The sequence below is a fragment of the Triturus cristatus genome, chromosome 1_2 (assembly GCF_964204655.1).
Source record: "Triturus cristatus chromosome 1_2, aTriCri1.1, whole genome shotgun sequence".
In the NCBI taxonomy this organism is placed as follows: Eukaryota; Metazoa; Chordata; class Amphibia; order Caudata; family Salamandridae; genus Triturus; species Triturus cristatus.
In genome coordinates this window covers 1,087,111,275-1,087,135,620 of record NC_140580.1, presented here as the reverse complement: position 1 = coordinate 1,087,135,620, position 24,346 = coordinate 1,087,111,275, and the positions used below count along the sequence as shown (strand labels likewise).

General features: G+C 46.9%; 1 protein-coding gene across 4 annotated transcripts in view; it reads left to right on the top strand.

Moving 5' to 3' along the window:
- KCNT1 (potassium sodium-activated channel subfamily T member 1) overlaps positions 1-24,346 on the top strand; it is a 1,722,207-nt gene that overhangs the window by 1,654,690 nt on the left and 43,171 nt on the right. For 2 of the 4 annotated variants that reach the window (XM_085613491.1, XM_085613512.1), the window contains exons 24-26: positions 805-916; positions 5,266-5,367; positions 22,436-22,519. In XM_085613491.1, the coding sequence (XP_085469617.1) occupies positions 805-916; positions 5,266-5,367; positions 22,436-22,519 (298 nt within the window). Of the gene's footprint in view, positions 1-804; positions 917-5,205; positions 5,368-22,435; positions 22,520-24,346 lie in introns of all 4 variants that reach the window. The other 2 variants (XM_085613497.1, XM_085613504.1) reach the window with 1 other exon arrangement.

Genomic DNA, 24,346 nt, shown 5'->3' with positions numbered 1-24,346 from the left:
AGAGTTGCAAGTCAATTGTGTCATCAAACAAAAAATGTTAACAAAAAGGTATGCAGTTCCTGATATTAGCGCAGTGTGTGTTAGAATCACTAGGTCCCAGGGTGATCACACCATCACCCTGGGACCTAGTGATTCTAACACACACTGCGCTAATATCAGGAACTGCATACCTTTTTGTTAACATTGATTGTTGGGCATGTATGCTGGACCTACAATAATATTAAGCTAGTTTATTATTGTTAATGCCCCCCCCCTTACCTCTTTCTTCTTTGAGATCAAACAAAAAATGCCTGCTTACCACAGAGGTAGGCTTTGAAGCTTGGTGCAAGGATGGGGCACCTGCCTATGGTGACATTTGTATTTTAAAGAAACCCTCCAGTGCAAATTAATGCACAGCAACAACTGGCAAAGGGAAAGGTGCATAAAATGTGGAATTTGTAGTACTTATGACATTGTAGACATAGGAATATCACACAATATTATACTTGCTGTGTGTGTGAGTGTGTTAACATTTCACACAAAGCAAGGTCATGCTATTTCAGTAGTTCCCAAGTCATGCTATTTTTGTAGATCTCAAGTCATGCTATTTTAGTAGATCCTAAGTTGTGCTATTTTAGCAGATCTCATGTTATGCTATTTTAGTAGATGAAGCTTTGTGGAAAACGCATCAATGTTTTTGCTGATCCACGTTTTTGTGGCAGGAAGTTGAGCAGCAAAGCTGTTTATGAAGCTATCTGTTGGGGAACAGTGCTTAATGTTGCATGAGAGTAAACCAGGGCCTCAATCTCTTCTATTGTCTTCCAGGTTATTCCCAAGCCTCAGTATCATCACCGAGCTCACCCATCCATCCAACATGAGGTTCATGCAGTTCAGAGCCAAAGACTGCTATTCCTTCGCCCTTTCCAAGCTGGAGAAGGTAAGACCTCTCTCTCAGAAATTGTCATGGTCATGGGATTTATTGATGTTTTGGGATGAGTCTGAGGTCAATGGCATTCTACCTCATAATGGTCTTTATGGCAAATGAGCACTATGGTTCAGTGATGTATGATATTTTCATACTCCAAAATCCAGTTGCTGTGCAGTTTCTCATTTCTTTGGCTCACAGGCTGCATCAAAAGCCGGTGGGATGGTGGTTGAGACTGGTGACTTAATTTCAGCCAGCAAATTTGCAAAAACAGACAGAATATTAGTTGCCCCACATATTCAGCATGTCAAAAGAATTATGTATAATATAATGGCATCAAAGCAATAGTTAATGTTATGTTATTTTATATAGATGTTTACAATGGGGTCTATATACAAACTGCTGGGCCTATTAACAAACTGCTTTTTATAGTACTTTAGTAGTACTAAAATAGTACTACAAAAATACTACAAAATTGCATTCACAAACCTGCAAGTGTAAATCTCCACCTTCATCTCTCCAATCTTTTCTATGGGGAGATCTGCGCACATGGAAGTTTGCTACTTAGGGCCTAATTTGGATGTCTGTCGGAGTTGACTCCGACCGGCATCCCTTCAGTTTCGTATCTGACCGACCTCAGGTTGGTTGTCTGAAACCGCAATTATGATGCAGTCACACATGGTGTAGACTCCCATTTCCCTATGGAAGCTGGTGCATCGGAAACCAGCCGTAGCATAAGCTCCCATAGAGAAATGGGAGTTACTGCAAATCCCTGGTGTCTGCCACACGGTGCAGGGATTTATAGGGGGCACCATTGGTGCCCCCTCGGCCCCCAACCCGAGGCCACAAAGAAGGGGGGCCCTGCTAGGGGCCCCCAAAGTCACTTTCCGACAGGCTTTCCATGTCGGAAAACACGACATGGAAAGCCTGTCAGAAACCAACAACATAATCCCGATGGCGGAAATGGCGTCCATACGGGATTATGTGGTGATTCTGACTGGCCGACTGGCTCCTTGAGCCCTTCGGAAGCCAGTCGGATTGAAATTGGAATACCGTGGTCAGATTTGAAACCTTGGATGTCGGTCAGAAAGCCTCTGGCCTGTTTGACCGACATCCAAATTAGGCCCTTAATGTGTGAGGGACATAGGGGAGTGGCTGGAAAAAGGAATATTTACTACTAATTGGCAGGGGATTAGGGAAGAGTAAGGAGGGGTTTATGAAGGGTTCCAGAGGAGTTTAAGAACGGACACAAAGCTACCAACAAAAAAGTAAGCAGATTGCTATTCACAAACTTTCAACGTTACTACAGCCAAAAGGAACCCAAAACATGAGTAAATAACTCCAGCCCAGTGGTGCACTAAGCCCAGCACCAGACACAGCTAATCACTGTTACTCTAGCACTGGTACTCTAGCACCCTCCCTCAGAAAATAATGGATTGATGGACTTAAAATAAAACCAAGCAGGAAATAATCTTAAATTAAATATAAATAATTATGCTTTAATGTTAAAAAGTACCTACAAATAAAACATATTTCTTATTTGATGAAAAAATATGTTAGCAACCTTTTTAATTTATAAATTAATGTATCCTAATTTTTAATAATCTATAATTATTTTACTTACAAAACATTCTGTACATCATTTTTAATAATTATTAATGAATAATAAAAAGGAAGGAAAATTACTTTTTAATTTAAAACTGCGGAAATATTATTTATATTTATTTAAAAGATTTGAATTAATGAATGATTTAAATCAAAATTAAGGGTCTCATTACGATGGCATAAGGATCGCCACCGCCGAGCCGGCAGTGGCGACCGTTACGCCATAGTAACGTGAAATACCCCAGCCATATTACAATGGCTGTGGGTATCGTGGCGGACACAAAGTCCGTCTGCCGCTTTTCCGCCGGTCGGCAATCGTTACGATTGCCGGCCGGGCGGAACTGGGCCAGCAATATGGTGGCAGTGCCTAGCAGGCATACTATGATGTGGCGATGCCGCCATGGCAGGGCTGGCGGGGGTTGGCTTTGGGGGCCCGTTGTGGGCCCCAGGGGGGGTGCACTTGGAGGGTACCCATGGTACCCCCCTGCAGTTCCCTGCACCAAGTGGCAGGCACCGCGTGGTGCCTGCCACGTGGTGCACGGAAATGCTGTGCATACACTTTCACCATTGCCGACGGTGCTGCAGCCAGCAGCACCATCTGCAATGGTAAAAGGACAGGATGCGCCCGCCAGTATGGCGGGCGCATGGTAATTGGGCTGGTGAGACCCCCGCACGTCTGGTGGTCGGTCCCATCCTCGTTATGATGGCGGGCAGACTGATGTCCACCTGCCACCATAATGAGCCCCTAAGTTATGAGTGCTATAGCATTTTTTTAACATTTTGTTCTGCATCTGAAATACACATACAAAATTAATTCACATTAATATTTAACCTAAAATATGCTTACTATTTTTTAAATGAAATATAATTTTTCACATTTACCTATACTTTACCACATTTGGGGAGTAGATTTCCCTTTGGTAAAGTATAGGGAAATTACAAAACGTTTGCTAAACCATATAATTAATTAGGTATTAAGTAATGCAAATTATTTTATATATTTATTTCATAGATAAACGGAATCAAAAAGTTATAGCACTATAAAGTTAATTTTGGATTATATTTTTAATAATTCAAATATATTAAATTAAATTATTTTTTTCTGAAGTTTAAATGACAAAAATACATTTTCACCTAAAGTGAAAAATATTTGTATGATGCAATAATAATTTTTAAAAGTGATGTATTGATTTAACTAAAAGTAGTTTCATTATATGGTATTAAATATAGGTTATAATAATGTATACATTCATAAAGGGTTGATAAAAAACATTTTTGTTTAAATAAGTATGTTTTATTTTTAGATATGTTGCTAACATTAAAATATTTTTATTGATATTTGTCACAATTTTAAACAATTTAATTTAAATGAACATTATTTCCTATGGGCTTTTATTTTATTGTAAATCACTACCTCCATTAATTTCTATAGGAGGGCGTTGCAATACTAGTGGTTGCCCTTATGTGGAGATGGACTTAAAACTGTTTCTTTTTCGGGAGTAGCAACTTGAATCCGTAAATGTATCTCTACCCCCTATTTTAGGACATGTAAGTGTACACTTTCGAGTAACTTTACACTCAAATTTGTTGAACAGTCCAAAGTACTAAAGTTTCTAAAAAGTGTAAGAGTAAGCATGCACGTGCAACTTATTCACAAGTGTTAGTTACCTTTGTAAATAGCCCTGATAGCGTATACTGTTGCCATCGATCATTACTGAGCATTGAGTTCATGATACCTAATGGCAAGAGAGAAAGTTGTATTGAGGATACAGAGTTAAGGGAAGAGACAAGCTGGGAATGAGACATTTAACAACTGGGTTTTCAGAAGAAATAGAGGTCTCAGGTTTTGGATACATCTCTTGTGATCTTCAATTTTAATGTAACTCAGTCTTTGAGAATACCACAGTAGGGGTTACGCTGTATTTATTCGCAAATTACATTTCATGAATATTGTGTTTTGTGTTCAATTGTACCCATGCAACCTACATTATCAATGTACATAAATGTCTCTAAATTTGAACCTGTGAATACTTCAGTTTAACATATGAAATAGCAAGTACATCTAATGAATTTAATAAAATACTCAAATGCCGCAGGCCAGGGAATGGATACCAAGGTCACCTGCCCTTTATTATTTAAAGTTGTAATATTTAGACCATTAATCAGTAAATGTAGGAATGACGTGAGCGTCTATTGAAGTTTGCAATCCTCCGATCCTTAAAGGATGAACAGCAGACTCTCTTCAGTGATCTAGAACTGACTTAAGATTGTGCAGCGCCAAGTTATTATTTTGTCCTACTGCTGGTTGGCAGTGCTATTTATCTTCAGTCCTCTAGGAAGACCCAGCTAATATAAATTCAAGTGGTGAAACTGAAATGTGATTTGTAAACATCACAATACTGTGGTGAATTTAGCTAATTTTGCTCCAAAATTGTAACCCCAATGCACAGAAAAATAAAATATATATATATATATTTTTTAATTACCACAAAAATCAGTTACAGACTGGAAAATAATGAGTTCTTTCAAAAACATTGATTCTTGGGAAAGAAAATAATTCCAAAAGAATGAATCAACAAAAATCAATTTACTGTCTACATTGGAGCAAGTCTTCCTTGAGACTCTATATTGCATGCTGTGACCACATTTGTTACTAATGTAAATTACTCTGAAAGAACCATTTCTCTTTATTGTAGCTCCCTCTGCTTATGGCGACCTCACAATCTGAACTAACCAGTGTTCACTTCTGTCTGCAGAAAGAACGAGAGAATGGATCAAACTTGGCCTTCATGTTCCGACTGCCCTTCGCTGCTGGGAGGGTCTTCAGCATCAGCATGTTGGACACTTTGCTCTATCAGGTCAGAAAATCTAAAGAAAGATCTATATTAGGACATAATAAACAGTGGTTGTTTCTTAAATTATGTTAGACAGAGCTATGTACCTCATGAAGCTAATGCTATAGAGTTTGTGTGCTGGAACCAGGATTAGAGAGTTGATCATCTCAAAAAGTGGGCAGTAAAAGCCTGTGATGTTCAACATAGATTTAGAGGGTTGATGCACTTTGTTACAAGATTTGCCAACTGGTACTCGCAAATTGCTCATGCAATCTCCAATTCATTCCTATGGGCCTGGAGGCCCATAGGAATGAATGGGACGGCATTCCTTAATTGCGACTCGCAATTAAGAAATGTGTCGGAATCGCTATTTTTATAGCGATTCCTACATGCATAGGCTTTTGCAATTCCTTAATTGCGATTCCTTAATAATCGCAATTAAGAGATCGCAAAAGTCTACGTTGATGCATGTGCCTGTTAGGGCCTATTACGATGTCGGTCGTAAGGCCTCTGACCTCAGGTCGGTGGCCTTACGGCCAACATCGTCGGTTTCAATTCCGACCGGCTGATTTTGATTTGGTCGGTCCCATTTCTGAGATGGTGTTGCATCCGCCCGACATCGTAATTAGCCCCTATGAGCCATTGCTTGTAAATATATTTTATGCGAATGGCGCATACATCTGGCATGGAACTGGCAATGCAGGGCTTATATCAGCCACCCCTGAGATAAGCGCTACATGTTATTGCCTCAGAGGCCACTAAACAAGTGGGTTATCCCGAGGAGGGTAGCACTTAGATTAGCGCTCATGAACTTAAATGGAGACTCTGGATCTAGTGATTCGCTATTAGCATAATTAAAAACAGGCAGACAATAAGCAATACGGAGCCCCACATGTTTTTGGTTCTGATTTTGCCACCTCTGATGCCAGGGGTCGCAAAGGCAGTGCCAGGGCTCGCAAGTGGAAAGCCAGGGTTCACAGCTGTGCCCCCTGAATGACGCCCATGTAGCACATGTTATTTATTTTACCATTTTATATATTTGCATAATGTTTACAGTAAGTTTTCATTTTATGATATAACATTGTGAAAAAATGATAACCTTTATTTTAACATTTTTTAATATAACCATATGTATATATATATATATATATATTTTTTTATTATTATCAATTGAGATAGTGTATATACTTACCTATGAAATCTCGATATTCAGTAACACAATATTTTGTAGATGGAATTGTTTTTAGTTTACTTTGTCAGCATGTAAACTCAATAGTTAGGATCATGATATTATTTTTGTTGCAATATTTTTGTATCACAAAATTAGTGGCGTTGATATTATGTCAGAGAAGCAGTGGATGTCCCACATCCACAACGATGTAAAGAAGACCCTTATGGTATTTTTTTTTTATATCTCTTTATTGATCAGCTTGCAACAGGATGATACAGAGCCCAGAGGCCAGGGCCAAGCAAGTCCTACAGAAGGGATGGTCAATACAAGCATTTTACATTCATAGCAGTACCCAAGAAGAACAGACCCACCACCCTCCCGCTCGCTTTGCAAACAGAATAGAGACAGCTCCAGGTCTCTGATTGCCCGGTTTAAGGCACTTCACCCAACCTAGTAAGCAGACATCAGGCGCACACACCACATTTTCCAGCACCACATCTGTAAGCACTCTTGTGACCTGAATCCAGAATACATGTATACCAGCGCAGCGCCATGCAAGATGCATAAAATCTGCATCATCCTGTCCACACCTCACACAGCTAGCACTCTCTTGCAGACCAAATTTACGCAGCTGAGGGGGTGTGTAATATAACTGATGTAAGTATTTGAAGTGTATAATGCAGAGGTTGCAGTTCGCCGTTAGCGACCTGTCAGCGTGAAACAAAACTTCCAAACATCCAGTGTTAATGAGGCCCCCAGTGCTGCATGCCATTTGTTGTAGGAGGGAATGTCAATAATGTCCGCTCCCTCAGAGAAGCATTATACAGTTTGGTTATCAGGCCCCTATGTGCTTCGCCTGCTAGCACTGCCTGCAGTGCCTGTAGCGTTCTCGATTACGCTGGATTATCAGAATAAATAGCTCGGACAGCCTGCCTCACACATACATATGTGAAGCCCAGCATCATACTGTGCTCCCGCCCGTCCTGGATTTCTGATAGTGGCCGGAACTGGCCATGCTTATAGAGGTCACCCAGCTGTGCAATCCCCGCAGTTCCCAGTGTATTCAATGCGGCCTGCTCTTGTGTGGCGCAGATATGCAGATGTGCCACATGTGGCAGTGCTGGAGTATAGAGGTAGTCTAATTGCATCCTTTTAGCTAGAGCTTTCCATGCCCAAGCAGTGCATTGAACAGGGTTGATTTCGGTTCGCGGCTCACCACTTCCATCCGATAGGGCAGCTGCCACCAGCGGCACAGGAAACACTGGATCTGCCTCAACTGCAATGTGCGGCTGTAACCACTGCGGGAAATACCAATAATGCGCAAACTGCGCCTAACCGCACAACTAGTAGAGCCGGATATCAGGTGCTTCAAAGCCACCTTGCTCAAATGGTTGCACCAGCACATCCCAGCTGCATCTGGGCTTTTCACCACCCCAGACAAAAGACAACAGGGCTGACTGAAGCATATTGAACAATCCAATATTCAGGTGAATCGGGATGTTGACGAACAAATAAAGAAGTTTTGCCAGAACCGACATTTTAAGGACTGCTATTCGATCCGCTTGGGAAAGCGGTAATTTAGCCCATCGCACAGCTTGGTCGGTAATCTTAGTGATAATACAGCCATAATTCATAGAAATCACCACATCTGGATCTCTATGTAATTATATACCAAAATACCTTACCGGGTCAGTGGACCACGTCAGAGGGAAGTCCAACCCTACCTCACGGGTACCGACCGTCAGTGGGAACACCGTTGACTTTGTCCAATTTATACCTAGACCTGAATATCTTTCAAATGTTACGTATTTGCGGAGTAATTCTGCCAAAAACGTGGCCGGCTCGTACACATACAGCAGCATGTTATCAGCGTACAGCAAGACCACCAGCGGCTGCCGACAAAAATGCAACGCCGCCAGCACATATCGCTGGGGCAATTTACAAGCCAAAGGCTCTAACGCAAGCGCAAAATGTATTGGCGACAGAGGGCAACCCTGACGCGTACCTCTATTTATCGGGAAAGCTTCAGACACCCAGCCATTCATGCATATCCGTGCCACCGGCGTAGCATATAGTAGGCGGATCCATTTGAGGAAGAAGGGTGACAGACCCATGCGCAGCAGCACAGTGAACATATACTCCCACTGCAGAGAGTCGAATGCCTTTGCGGCGTCAAGTAGCACAGGTACCGCTTGAAAATCCACCTAAAAATAATGGAAAGTGGCAAAGACAGTGCGCAAGTTGTGCGTCGTCGACCTGGTGGGTACAAATCCCGACTTATCCGGGAGTACCAGGTTGGGAACTAGGGGCCAGAGTCTACTGGCTATTATTTTTGCCAGAATTTTGACGTCAATGTTAATAATGGAAAGGGGCCTGTAGGATTCGCTCGCATTAGCAGCTTTGTCCGGTTTCAAGTGCATAACAATGAGTGCCTCTTTGAGTGTGGGAGGGAGCGGTCCGGTTTCATACGCCTCCGCAAATATGTACAATAATCTAGGGGCCAGTTCTTCGGCATAGGCCTTGTAGAACTTGCTCGGGAGTCCATCAATGTCTGCTGCCTTACATGTTGGGAGAGACGTGATAGCAAGTTTGACATCTTCGACATCAAAGGGCTGCGTGAGATATTCTCGCTGGTCGACGGACAGCCACCCCAGCGCAATATTATCCAGATAGGAGCTGATGTTGCCTATCGGCACCTGAGTCCGACCCCGTAGAGATCAGAGTAGAAATCTAGCACCACCCTACTAATCTCTGGGGTATTGAAGTGTGCTTCACCCTCTTAGTATAGCATTTTGGTGATATATTCGTGACTCCGGGGCGCCGCCAGCTTCTGCGCAAGGGCACGGCTGGGCCGTCCCCCTTCCCCATAATTACGTGCCGTGCTTCGACAGGATCTGTGTGCCATCTCTTGGTCTACTGTTTCTTTGTGCTCTGAAACCAAGTCACAAATCGCAGACAGTTTTTCTGGTGCAGGGTTCCGCTCATAGGCACGCTCCAAAGTGGATATTTCCGCAGCGAGCTTACTGATTCTGCGGCGTAAGTCTTTCAAGACCCCAGCCTGCGCCCCAATGCCCACGCCCCGTATTGTGACCTTGAATGCCTCCCAAGGGACTCCAGCGCTATCCACAGTGCCAGTATTTTCCTTAAAAAAAGTTTGGGGGGAGGAGCCTAGCGCGCATCCAAGATGGTCGCGTGAGCACAGGGCTCCCCGGACCCTTTCTGCTCCTCGGAATTTATCCTGAGAATATCCTGATGTGGTTTATGGAATCTGGGAGATGAAGACCAGCTGAGCACATATCTCTTTTCAAAAATCAACTCGGACCTGGGAATCCTGAGTTGTCGTCGTCGGAACTTTTGGGACCCACCCGACGGAGGTGACCGGGGTGAAGGTGACCCGTGGGGCCGGGCTGCAATTGAACAACAGCGGCTTCAGCGCGGTGCCAGTTGCCGATCCACCACTTTCGGTTTCGGTTTTGGACTTCAGGAGACCAGCTGGCGGGTGCGCTCGGGGTGGCGAGGTGCTTCCTGGGCCTCTGCACGAGGTTTTCCTCCACCTGCCACTAGAGTGCCTATCGCCTCGGACCCCCTATACCGACATTTTGAGGTCTTTTTGCTGGTGCCCTTACACCTCTTGATTGGAGGTCCCCTTGAGTGACCGTGTTCACATGGGGGGCAAAGGGGGTCCCGAGGGGCGCAAGACCAAGGCCTCCCTCCGCGGGGGAGCGGTCCAGAGCAACAACATGGACCGCTACACCCAGGGCAGAGGGTCCCCTGGCGCTGCTGGCCTCCCCCCGGACGCTGCAGGGGGAGGCACGAACGTCTCTACGGAACTTTCCCTGCAGGACATTATGGGCGCCATCGCTGGCATCAGGGAAACCATCGCCACGCAATACGAGGCCCTGGCCCGTAAGATCGACACCGTCGCGATTGATGTCACCCTGATCCGGGCCGACCTCTCCAAAACTAACGAGAGGGTCCAGGCCCTCGATACACGGACCTCCACCCTCGGTGCGGAGGTGTCGGATCTGCGGGCCGCGCTTGGAGACATCAGGGTGGTCAACGATCATATGGCCCGGCGGCTTGAGGACTTCGAGGGACGGGCCCGACGCAACAACATCCGCGTCATAGGTGTACCGGAGTCCTCCGACGGCCGCCCGGTTGACCTCGTGGTCGAGGAACTTATCCTGCAACAGTTGTCCCCGGCTGGCCTAAGTAAGTTCTTTGCCGTGGAGCGGGCCCATCGAGTTCCGGGCGGTCGGCCACGGCCGGGTGCCCCCCCGAGGTCTATCGTGGCCAAACTATTCCACTACAGGGACCGCGACGCTATTCTGCAGGCCTCACGGACCCACGGCCCGGTTCGTCACGAGAACTCGACCATCAATTTTTACCCGGACTTCACGCAACTGGTCCAGAAACAGCGGATGGGATTCCAAGGGGTGAAGCGTCGTCTCCGCGAGCTGGGCCTAAAGTATTCGATGCTCTACCCTGCAAAGCTCCGAGTGGAACATGGGGATCGGACAGCCTTTTTTGACTCTCCTGTGGCCGCAAGTGACTGGCTGGACTCGCTGCCGGACGGAGGTGGCCGTCCCGGACCCTCTGCGGGCACCGCAGGTGACGGGTCCCCTTTAGAATGACTTTTGGTCCTTGATTTTGACGTTTTGCACTGTTCAGTTTGGTCTTACTTCTTTTGTATATTGTGTTTCACCAGGACCTGTGAGGGGGGCGGGCGGGGACGGGTCCCTTTCCTCCTCCGGGGTCTTTTCGTAGAATGGGGTTAGTGGGGCGACAGGCACACTGCAAGTTGGGGGGGTTTTTTGGCCCGCAGGGGTGCAGGGTGGGGGGAGTTGGACTTGGGGTGGGGTTGGGGGGGAGGAGGGGTTGTTTTGTTGTGTGTTTTTTGTTTACAGGGCGAGGTATTGATTTTTGTTCACATCTGGGAACTGTGCTGCAGGCTGGGGGACCCTTGATCTATTGGAGGGGATGGGGGGGGACGGGTTGAGGCTTATGTCATGGAACGTCAATGGGTTGGGGGACCGTATCAAGCGGGGTGTAGTGCTGCAATATTTGCGTCGTTTGACTCCTGATGTGGTGTTTCTCCAGGAGACGCATCTGGTTGGTAATGTTTGTCATGCAATGAACAGGGGGGGATATCGCCTCGTAGCCCATTCTGGTTTCACAACTGGTTCCAGGGGGGTGGGCATTCTCCTGCGAACCTCCCTTCCGGTGGAGATCACTAAGATAGTCTCTGATGACAGAGGGCGCTATGTGTGTTTGATTGGGAGGTGGGAGGGGCAGCCCCTTACCCTGGTTTCAGTCTACGTCCCCCCGGGCCTCCAGAACTCCACCTTCGCTGACTTGGGTCGAATGCTGCTTGACCTTCCGGACAGCCTCCTGCTCATGGGCGGGGACTTTAATTCTGTGGTTTCGGGTGAACTGGATCGTCACCCACCAAGGACCCTCCCCGCTGCCCAGGCATGGCTGGGTGGGATGTTGGAGACCTTCGGCCTGGTGGATAGCTGGAGATTAATGCATCCGACCCAATGTCAGTTCACCTTTCACTCGGGGGCGCATGGGAGTCTCTCTAGGTTAGACTACTTCCTTATGCCCGCGGCGCAGACTGGTCGGATTAGAGAGGTCAGGCACCTGGCGCGGGGTATCTCCGACCATTCTCCGCTGTGGCTTCTTTTTGACACCGGGTCGCGGTCTGCAGGGCGGATCGCTCCCATTAACCCATGGTACCTGCGAGACCCTACGACTCGCGACAGCCTGGTTAAGGCTATGGACCAATACTTCCTTGATAACGAGGGGTCGGTGTCGTCTGCAATGTCCCTGTGGGAAGCCTTTAAAACCGTGATCCGCGGACACGCCCTCTCCCAGATAGTGGTGGCTAAGAAGGTCAAGAGTGAGGCAGTGGTGAGGCTGGAGACTGACATCTCGGGGCTGGAGTCGGCCTTGGAGGCGAATGTCACTCCGGACGGGCTCCATGCCCTTAGCCTGAAACAGTTTGAATATAGGTCCCTGGTCACTGACGCGGCCAAAACTATGTATAGGGAGCAGCAGGGTCGACTGTACGACGCCGGGGACAAGGCGGGAAAGTTGATTGCGTGGCTGGACAAAAAGGAGAGAGTGAATCGTGTGGTCCCGGAGTTGCGTGCTGCGGAAGGTGTGTGTGTGACTGAGCCGGATGAGATTGTGGAATGTTTCGCCGACCACCTCCGGGCTGTGTACTCCCCAGTGACTGACAGAGATGAGGACGACTCTCGCCTTCTACTGAGGGATATTGCCTTGCCCGGCCTGTCCGTTGAGGACCGTGAGCGGCTGGACGCCCCCTTGTCGGCGGATGAAATAGCGACCGCGATCCGCTCCCTTCGCTCGGGCAAGGCTATGGGTCCCAACGGGCTGCCCATTGAGCTATATAAATTGCGCCCTGATAAGCTTGCGCCCTTCCTCAGTCGCATGTTCCGTGAGTCTCTTGCGGCGGGTTCCCTTCCGGCTGACCAGCGTTTGGCCACGATAGTCGTGATCCCCAAGGAGGGCAAGCCGCGAGACCGCTGTACTTCCTACCGGCCTATTTCACTGCTAAATGCAGAGCCTAAAATCCTGGCGAAAGTCCTTGCCAATCGTTTGTTGAGCGTCGTGTGCGATCTTATTCATCCGGACCAATGCGGCTTCATCCCGCACCGCAACACCGCTCTTAACTTGCGGCGTCTTCACGGCGCCCTGGCCAGGGCGGAGCTCCTCTCCGAACCGGCCGTGCTGGTTTCTTTGGATGCCACGATGGCTTTTGACACCATCGAGTGGCCATTCCTCTGGGCTGTCTTGGCTAAATTTGGCTTTGGGGAAGGATTTATTGGCTGGGTGAAGCTTCTTTACACGGGACCCATGGCTCAGGTGGTGGTGAATGGGCGCGTCTCTCGGCCCTTTGCCCTCGGCAGGGGCACGAGGCAGGGGTGCCCGTTGTCCCCTTTGCTCTTTGCTCTCGCCCTGGAGCCACTCGCTGCTTGGCTCCGCTGGGAGCCCTCGCTTAGGGGGATCCGGTGGGCCCCGGGCTTCGAAGATCGGGTCTCGCTGTATGCGGACGATATTCTCCTGTATCTCACCTCACCGCGGCAGTCGCTCAACGTCCTCTTTGACGTTCTGACTTCCTTTGGGAACAATTCGGGTCTCACGATCAATTGGTCTAAATCCTGCGTCTATCCCATCTCTGGTGGTCCTCCTCTCCTGCCGCCTCGGCTTCCGATCCAAATATCTCTGAGCGGCTTTAAGTACCTGGGGATATACGTTTCGCTGGACCCGGTGGCTCGCTATGAGCAGAATCTCCTGCGTCCACTCCGGCGATTGCGAGAGGACACGGCCCGGTGGTGCAGGCTGCCCCTGTCCCCGCTGGGTCGGGCCGCGCTGTTCAAAATGATGTCCCTTCCCAGGTTCCTCTATGCACTCCAGAACTCCTTCGACGTTATCCCGGTGGCCTACTTTCGGGAGGTGGAGAGCCTGCAGAGGAGACTGGTGTGGGACGGGCGGGCGCGTATTGCTCTTGCTAAGCTTACTCTCCCCTGGTACGACGGGGGCATCGCGCTTCCTGACATTCGCAGGTACTATTGGGCCTCGCAGCTATCGGCCATTAACCATGCCACGTATGCGCCTGGCTTGAATCCGGCGTATGAGATGGACAAGTTCCTGCTTCCCGGCGGGAACTATAACAGGGCACTTTACTCCCGCTCGGCTGGCCGGACCCTTACGGGTCCTACTAAGATTGCGGTGCGGACCTGGAGGGCTGCCACTGCGGCCACGGGCTGGAGTGAGCGACTAACATGTGCTACTCCTTTGTTTGCCTCCGACCGCCTGGGCAGCCTCTGGACTACGAAGGGGTTTGACCAGTGGGATACGATTGGTATCAGCAAAGTGGGAGACCTGTGGCATAAGGGCACGGTTAAGACTTTCGCGGCGCTCCAGGCCGAATACGAGCTTACGGACAGGGAGTTCTTCCGCTATGCCCAGGTTCGACACGCCCTGCTCTCGGTCTTTGGGGAGGGGACCAAGATCCCGGTTTCCTCGCCCCTCGAGGACCGCATACTTGACGGACATGTCCCTGACAGTACCATTTCTTTAACTTATAAAAAACTGATTAATCATCGGGCTGACCTCTTTGTGCGCCTCCGGGAGGCTTGGATGGGGGATGGGGTGGAATTGGACGACGAGGACTGGCAGTCTGCACTGTCGTCCCCCAAGGAGGTCGCCATTCCAGCCCGTCTCCGGTTGGTACAGCTCAAGATTCTTCACCGGGTGTATGTGACGGGTCCTCGCTTGGTCTCGATGGGATTTTCCGACGACGGGCTCTGTAAGCGGGGTTGTGGGCTCAGCGCCACCTTTCTCCATATCCTGTGGGAGTGCCGCGAGGTGGCGGACTACTGGCGCCGGGTCCATACGATTATGGGACAGGTCACTGGGGTTGTGCTGCTGCCGGAGGTGCGTCGCTGTGTCCTGAATGTGTGGGAGCCCAATGATTACAGCGCGGCTCAGACTCGGTGGGCGGCCCTGGGGAACATGATTGCCAAGAGAGATATAGCGCAGCTATGGGGCGCCCAACGGCCGCCCACCGTGTCAGTATGGAAGGAGAATATGGACTGGTGTATGTTCAGGGAGAAGACTGTGTATGTGGCCCGTGGTAAGCCGGGGGCATGGGGTAGAATCTGGGGGCAATGGAATGCGTATCGCGGGGGTATCTGTACGCCCCCCTGGTGGACACCGATATCGCCATGTCCCCCTGACCCTTGATGGTTCCTGGCACCTTTTGTAATAACTACATATGGACGTTCATCTCCCTTGACCCCCCCCCCCCGTCCCCAGCCTCCCGGTACTCCTTCCTTTTGCCGGCTGCTTAATGGTCTGCACTGGAGTTCCCCGGAGGAAGCCTGACCCGCACTGTTTGCCCTTATGCCTCGCCTTTTGTTTTTCTTTTAGTTTTTGTGTCTGTTGGACTTAAGTCTCCTGTTCCTTTAGAACTATCCGGAGCCACTACGGGGCTGCGCCCCGGGACTTGACTGCAGCCTTGATAAATGTATATTTCATTCTGTACCTAGCGGCCGGCCCTGGTGGTTGTAGGCCCGTGCTTGTAACCGAATTATTGTTCAATAAAAATTTAAAAAAAAAAAAAAAAAAAAAAGTTTGGAATCGCCTTGCCAACCGTGCACTTAAAAACTGGATCAGTCAATGACGCTTGTAATCGCCGCGTAAATGGGTGCCTCTCGCACACAGGGATACGCAGTTCAAGCAGTACTGTGGAGTGATCAGATAGCGTCTTAGCCAAACGGCTGACATCAACTACCCAGGTGCAGGCAACCTCAGAGATAAGCCAGTAGTCCAAGAGGGACCACGTACCATGCAGAGTGCATATAAAGGTACTCTCATGTGCCCCAGGGTGACGAATCTGCCAGATGTCATGGATATTTCCAGCCTCCAATAGCCCAAATAAAGCGTCTGTCACCTGCCTGTGTCTCGCCATCCCACTGCCCACTCTGTCTACAGTTGTATTGAGGCAGGTATTAAAGTCGACCCCCATATGATTCCAGCAGGAGGAAACCTAGATATACTGTGTCACACAACCGCAAAGAAAGAATGGTCATCCACATTCGGGCCATACACATTAACCAGCAGCACTCCCACCCTGCCAAGTTTACCATGTACACGGGCCAATCTGCCCTGTTCATCCATCTCCGAACTCATGACAGTAAAGGGAACCCCCTTCTTAACAAGAATTAGCACCCCATGAGAGTAGGAGGAGTAGGAGGAAGCAATCTTAACCCAAGCCCACCGCGTGCCCATATTTTGCTCAGATATCTTCATAAGATGTGTCTCTTGCATAAAGGCTACTTGGAAATCCAACCTCTCCGGATAGGCCAGAACAGAGCGGATTTGCTTGGGACTACTTCTTTTATTATTATTAGTACAAAATGCGGCAGCACGGCTGATTTGCGGGGGACCACTACGACATCGTATTACCCCGTACCTACGACAACTTCACTGGCTACCCATTGCCAAACGAATAGAATTTAAGGCTTTGACCTTAGCCTTTCGAGCTAGTAAAGGTAAAGGGCCACTCTACCTAAGGAAGAGACTCCATCCCTACCATCAAGCCAGATCTCTTCGATCAAATAACAAGCATTTTCTTGTCATCCCTCGATTCTTAAAATCCAGAATGGGAGGTATATCCTTTGAGGTGGGTGCTACCCAATACTGGAATAACTTACCTCTTGAGCTCCACCTGATTCAGTCTGAGTTGGAGTTCCGTATGTCTCTAAAAACCTGGTTATTTAGTCGCTCCGGTTAGCTTTGCTGACCTCTTGTTCTGCCCCTGTCTGCTTCAGCGCCAGGACACCCCGCTGGGGATAGCTGTGCGCTTAACAAAATTCTTTTATTAGTATTATTTAAGCCACGTACGTTTCAGGTAATGAACTGTAGGTTACCACCTGTACCTTGCAGTTAACAGTGTATGCATAACAGTGTGATGACCAATTACAATAGTGCATTTCCAGGGTTCAGATTTCAGAGTCAGTGCAATAGCAAAGTGCCACCCCTTCCCCTCCTCTACCCCCCCAGCCCCCCACCCACTTCAGCAAACCCAACTTGCCAAAGTCATCTCTTCCCTGAGGAAATAGTCCCCAACATAAAAATACAAAAAGCTTGTAACATGTGGGGATCTCCCATGAGGGGACCATCAGAGAGCTACTAGCCACCTACCATGTAGGAGATGGATGATCAGGTCTAGTACCTGTGCTAGGATGCAAGAAACATTTGGAAGAACATATTGCATCCATGCCGTCTATCGTGCAGCAATTCATCCCGCTCAACAGCTATGTATCCACAACAGTGCGCCATACTACATGATCACACCATGAGCCAGACATATGAACAGTAAGTAAGGTCTCAGTTCGTCATCCACTGGAAGGCCCACCGCTCCTCCTCATCAGCTACTTCAAAGAACATTGAACCTTGATATGTGAACTCAAGACATACCCCATATGTAGGATAGCAGACAAAAATACAGTTTGTAACCACACATTCAGTTTACTGCTCCTCCTCGTCGAGCTCAGCTGGGGTCTCACGTCGGCATCTTTTCAGCTTTTTGGCGTGCTCCATTGCCGCCTTAGGAGTGGTGAAGATTTTAAAATCTCCCTCCTGGCCAGCTCGTAAGCGAGCAGGATACAACATGGCATAGGGGATGCCTACGGATTGCATACATTTCTTCACGGTATCAAATTCCCGACGGGCCACTTGGACTGCGACAGTGAAGTCAGGGAAGATGGACAGCGAATTCCCCTGGTGGTCGATGGCACCCTTTTCCCTGGCCAGTCTCAAAATGGTATTGCGGTCCCTGTAATTTAATAGCCGAGCAATTATAGGGCGAGGTGGTGCGCCCGGTACCGGTCTCACTGCCAGGGACCACCCTTATGGTATTGAATCTCAATTAAAATGTTTTGATTTGAAAAGGGAAAATCGAGTCATGCATCTCCATCCATCAATTTTTTGGAAGTTTCAATAAATTCCTGCTCTATCTGTACCTGTATCTGTAATAATTCTTGAGAGCTGCTATTTTGTTCAGACTCTTTCATTGAGAGGAGGACTTTGATTTGCTTTGTAGCACATTGTTTATGGTGACCTTTATTTGAGGATCAAGCAATGAATGTAAATCTGTTCCCAGTTTCCTGTGGCTGGATGTATGAAGATTAGGGATAGCAATTTCCTAATTGCGATGTTTTATGAATCACAACTAGCAAATCGCTATTTCTAATGTATGAAACTCATTAAGCTTCACTTAGTCAATCGTAGTGGGTCACAAAAGGACCTATAAAGACCTATCCTCATGAATATTAATGAGGTATGTCACAATCTGTGACCCACTACGATTCGCTGCCATCACAGTTATGTGGCCTGGTGGGGTTAGTGCACCACCATATTTGCGATTGGTTTTAAACAAAGCAATCTTTTTTTTTTTGTTCAACTCAGGTGCTCAGCAGAAGTTAGGTCAGAAAGATCTGTAAAGACACACCATACAAGTTTTCTAAACTAACATTGTTGCTGTGAGCAAATGTAGTGATTAGAACCCATTTTTTTCTGTGATGTAAGGATAAAAGGCTAATCAAATAAAATAATATAATTAAGTTTTCCAACTAGAGATCTGGATCAGTTATAACAATCTATAGTCCAAACGAGTAATAGAGCCTGAGAAACTAATCTCAAGTTGCACCACAAATCCAGTTTTTAGATAGTACCTGTGATGCAATTCAAAATTATTTTTGTGCTGCAGCCTATGTGCTAACCCACCACAGTGAATTAAAATAGCAATTGCTGGGAATCATCCTTCTCTGCCCATTAATATTAAGGATGCAGGGATTCCATTTGTGAATCAATCTGAATGCCTTCAATAGCTGGGCTGGAGATACGTGTGGGACAGCAGCCCTCCATCCCTTCTTTTACATTGACAGATGTCAACATAGCAGCTTGTGTCACTTCATATGCAAAACACGGGCTGTCCTGAAAACGGGAATCGAGAGGAGCAGACATCTGTCCCCTGGACCACTGTGTGCCTCCCTGATTTCCCCAGCTGTGATTCCCAAAGCTCTCCATCATCCCAACCCCTAGATTGTCAATCCTTTGCAACTGCATCCATCATCACAAATCATTGATACGTGCCATCACAATTCCAAGGACGAGGTGATGCCTCATTCAGATCCTTTCATCCTTGTGAATCGCAAGGAATCATGATGTGTACCTTCTAAGTCGAAAAGTCATTTGCAACTTGCAATATACCTTTCCCACATAGTGACTGCTTTTTAAGTGGTTGCATATTCTACAATTTTGTAACTCACAGACTGTGCAGCCTCAAAACAGTGTTATACATGGGGCTGTTAGGGTCTGATGTACCGAGAATACATTTGGTAAATGGGTCACAATGTGCCCACCAATGTTTACCAAATGCATTTTTAGTTTGGTAATCAACCTAATAAATTGGTTCACAAAATATCATAGTGTGTTGCAATTCGACCTACCTCATGAATGTTAATGAGAGGCTGAAAATTGCGATTCACTAGCAATCGCAGCCATCACAGGGATGGTGGCCTATAAGGGTCAGCATAAAGCCATGCTTGTGATTGCATTAAAATAAGCCAATCTTTTTTCATAAATGCTTCCCATTTTCCCCAAAGCAAAACAGAAGGCATTAAAAAAATAATTTACAAATATTTTGAAGCTAGGTGGAGGTTCATGGGAGCACTCCCCACTCTTTAAAAAGTGTTGTTGTCAACATACGTAAAAGGAAGAGGGTTCGCTTGGGGACATCTTCCCATGTGTGAAAGGTTAACCACCTCCTTTCACATGTCAGAAAAATATTAATGTTTTGCGACCAGATTTTGCTCGCAAACCACTAATGCATACCATAAGAAATCTGTATTTGAAAGGGATGCTCTAAACATTGCACTTCCAAATACCGGTTTCTGTATGACTTTTTAAACAAATTTAATGATTTGGAAAAACTTGCTAAATCATTATATTGGCCTAGTACATTGGAAAAAAGGGTTTCATATTTTGAGGCCTCTGATTTAATCAATTCAGAAGGGTTTTGTGACTAATAAGACTCTTTTTAGATCTTGCAATAGTCCCTTAATATGGGATTACCTTTTTAGAGTTTTGCCCCGGGCCCACACTCCATACAGTAGAGATAACAAATTTCAGGTGATCAAAAATTTAACACCCCAACTACCAGCAGAGGATGTGAAGATAAGAATAAAGAAGATAACTTCCAAATACCTTTCAGAAGGCCTTGGAGGATGGTAGCAAGCCACAGCTTTGAAGAGGTAGGCAGAATTAGCAATATTTCTAACCACATACATTCTTCCACAAATTAGGAAAAAGCTCTAGGCAGGATATTTTTATGTGGGTTTTAAAAAACTGTCAATGAACCACTACAGAAAGGGGGGATGGATAGGGGAATAGAGAGAGAGAAAAGAAAGAGTGTGACAATGAGAGAAGACAAAAAGAGGGAAAGAGAGAGAGAGAGATATGTACTGGAGAGAGAGACAGAGAGAGACAGATGAACTGCAAAGAGTTTTTTGGAACTTGATCATTAATGGAGTGTGATGCTGATGTATATCATTCAGCTCCTTCTAGTCAGTAATCGAGATGAAGCCTCTCTTGTAGCACAGAGTTCCAGCCAAATTCTGCCAATAACTGTGTGGCAAAATCTTTTCCTGCGAGGCTCCAGAAATACAAGTGCGAGCAAGATTTGGCTTCCCCTAGCACCATTTTCTAACATGGGTTGGGACTGGGAGATCTCAAGTGGATTTGCTGCCATTTGATTCGATTTTCTACTCGAGCGCCAGCAAAATTAACTCGAATGGCCTTGCTCTCTAGTGCACCACATAGTGCCGTCCACGAAGATTATTTAGTGCTGTTGTGCTACTGCCACTAAATGGCAGCGCCAGTAGCTTGACATGCATATTTTCCTCCCGTTAGCGGAACTCTGCGTAATCTCACAGTTTTCTTGTAGCTCTGCAGAATTCAGCATAGTGAAACTTCCACCCCTACTTTTCAGCCTTTGCATTGCTGGCCCGGTTGCAGCCAGAGACTTATAAGAACTTATAAGAACTTTTGTCTCTAAGGCATAGCACCTTATTAAAACTTGGAAGAGCTCTAATAAAAGCGAAACTGCATGATCTCAGGAGACTATTTCGGTGAAAAAGAACAGTACTATTTTATTAAATGAAAAGAGAATATTTAACTGAAAGTAAGTATTTTTACTGCTCAAATGAAGATTTAAAAAATCAATACAGGAGTGCACCTATCACAGATTTGTTTGACCTCCTTGAATGCTGCCTCCCTGCAGGTGTACACCGGTGATAGGTTTTTCACCTGTAAAACATTTGTTATCAGTTAGTTTCATACCTCTACCCAGTTCCAGTGGATGCAAGGATGGTTAAAATGTGCCCTGCCAACTTCTTTGGCCAAGTCCCTCTTTGTAACGTCCCAAAGTGACTCTTATACATTCAGGTGTTGGATTGCCATGTAACTATCTGTTGACTTGCAAGATGAATTACATTTTGGTTTAATATTTCCTAGAAAGAATTTGATGGATGGATCTGTGTCCAAAAGCATTATGGGCCTGAATATGAGTACGTCGGTCCGTAGGGCTACTGTACTCGCGGTGGTGGTCCGATCACTTCCACCACTGCGGCACCGTGTGCCACATTCTGAGTGTGGGGGCCGGAGCGCCATAGGACCACCACCTCAGCTGGGATCCAGGATTCCACGGCATGGCGTTGGTGGTCTGAGGCAGGAATATGCTGGCAGTGCCGCAGCAGCACAGCTGAGCGTATTCCGAGTTGCCAAACCACCCCCCATTCCATGGCGGTGAGCCTGCCATGAAAAGGGTGTCAGTGAGGCAACTAAGGGGGCCCTAACAGGGCCCCTCCTGCCTCTGGACCTGGGAATGCATGCAGGGGGGTATATGTTGTGTCCCCCTAGAATTGCACCCCAGTTCCTGCACAAAATGGAATGCACAGCATGGTGCATGCCATACTCTGCAGGAATGTGCTGTAGTGGTGTCACGGCGGTGGTCTGTCTTAAGGCTCGCCGATGAGCGTTAGATAGCCTCCGCTGTGACACCACCGCAACACTGCCCCCATGCCATGGGTTACATTTATATTCCGGCGGGCGGACGCACTACAGGCTTGGTAGTCCTCCTGCCGGGTTCGTAGCCAGGCCCTATGTCTTTATTGTGAGCCCAAGATTATGAGCCTCTTTGTTTGAACCTCACATCCTCGACCTGATGCTGTTTGATTTCTGGTGTACATTTTAACGCCAATTCGTCTTCATCCAATCATAGGGTGGCACATTTGCCTGTAACTGATGCTCTTCCATTCCTTGCAGTCCTTCGTCAAAGACTATATGATCACCATCACTCGCCTCTTGCTGGGACTGGACACCACGCCAGGCTCTGGATACCTCTGTGCCGTGAGTACTGTTGTTGGTCTTTTCATTGTCTCCAAACTCCAGGGGTCTGGTGGAGAAAACTCTCGGCCAAGAGGCTTACATTCTGCAGCTGCAGACAGGAGGCAATTACAGACTGCATCTGGGAGGGTTGATTGAAGTGGAACCACTTATCTAGCTGTGAAGGGCCACAATTATGTGATGCACAAAGACAAGTGTTTTGAAAACAAAGCGGAAAAAAATAGAGAAGGCCAAGTCATGCCTTCAAGCTTTCCAGACGGAAATTAGTGTTGGCTCCCTCTGATAATTTGCTGTCTCGAAATCGATTTAGAGAAAAGAGTATGTGAAACTGAAGCATTGCAAAACTGGTTTGAAGGTTTCTTATTTTTTTATTTTAATCTTCGTAGCCTTATTCTAACGTGTCAAGATTCCCTTAACAGCAGTAATTGATAAATACTTACTAAAGGTAAGGTCAGACTAACGCAATATTTGTACACGTGTTGATATTCACATTTGTATTCCACCTGCCCTTTAATACATGAAGGCTGGGATGCAAAGCTGTATTAATGAATGAAATGTCCCCAAGATTTGAAGCAAGATTGAAGGATTTAAGTCATGGATCACATGGTGAAATCTGGTTCATGTGGTAGTGGTAAGAATCAAAATGAGTGCAGAAGCAGCTAACCTCATTTGGATCTGGGTCTTCCCTGAAAGTATTTGGTAGTCCTGGGGCGGCACTCAAGCCCGTTTCACAAGGGCCTGGGAAGAAAGTCACAAATGCATAGTGGCGGCTGCTACCAAACGGGATTGGTGAGGCGAGGCGAGGCAACAGTGTGAGGGGGTTGGGAGAAGGAATGAAAAAATATATAAATCACTTACCTAGGTACTTTTGCTGCCTCTCCTCGTCTTTTCCGACTCCTAGTCCGAAGCAGGAAGCACACAGGCTCCCCTAGGCCAATCGCTACTCTGCTGTCACCATGACAGCAGCGTCATGATTAGTCTACGCACCGTGGTTCGGCACTCCGACGGGGACTATGAGCCTGTGCATGTTCTCCACCCAGGTTTTTTAATACAGCCGGGTGGAAAATATGCAAAGTGCACATGACTGTTTGTCTGGCCCAGGTTGGCCTGTCAAACCGTCATGCGCACTTAGAGAGTACCCACCACTCCTCCTGCTCTGCACAGCCCAGCCCCGCCCGCACCAAGAACTGAGCAAGTACGGAAAAATAAAATGATAATAACATTGAGTTATTATCATTTTATTTTTCGTTTTTTAACAGCTCAGAGAGCAGTGTGGCGATGCTCCTCCGCCTTAGCGGAGGAGCCGCCACTGAGAAATGCACTCCGGTTTAAGCAAATTTCAGACTTTTCAGGAACTGACAAACAAGCCCTTAATGACTGCTGGGAGTTAAAGTCTCTATTTGCCTTCAATGAATACTCGAACACGTGCAATTTACGCATTCAGGGTGCGATTCACAAACATGTTTGATTGAGAAGCCGTGAGGTACTTTTAACTTAGTCAATGCGTAACCCGGAAGAAAATGTTGTAGATCAGGGCCGGTGAATTTGGATGGACAGTTTCTACATGTGGAAATCTGACACAAATGTGCAGTTCCATGTTTTACATTTTCAGTTTTTTGCTTCTTGTCACAAAAGTACAAATTTGTGAGTCAATGCAAAACATCAATGTTTCAAACCATCCTGTTTTTTATATTGTAGTTCACTTCATTTTCTCATTTTAAAGCAGAGAAAAAGCTTTCCTGTCTTAATACACAAGTTATAACTTTTGTGTATTTTTAAAACTATTAGGGTACCGGTACCGCTAATTTGGTCTGAAATGAAATTTTGTAT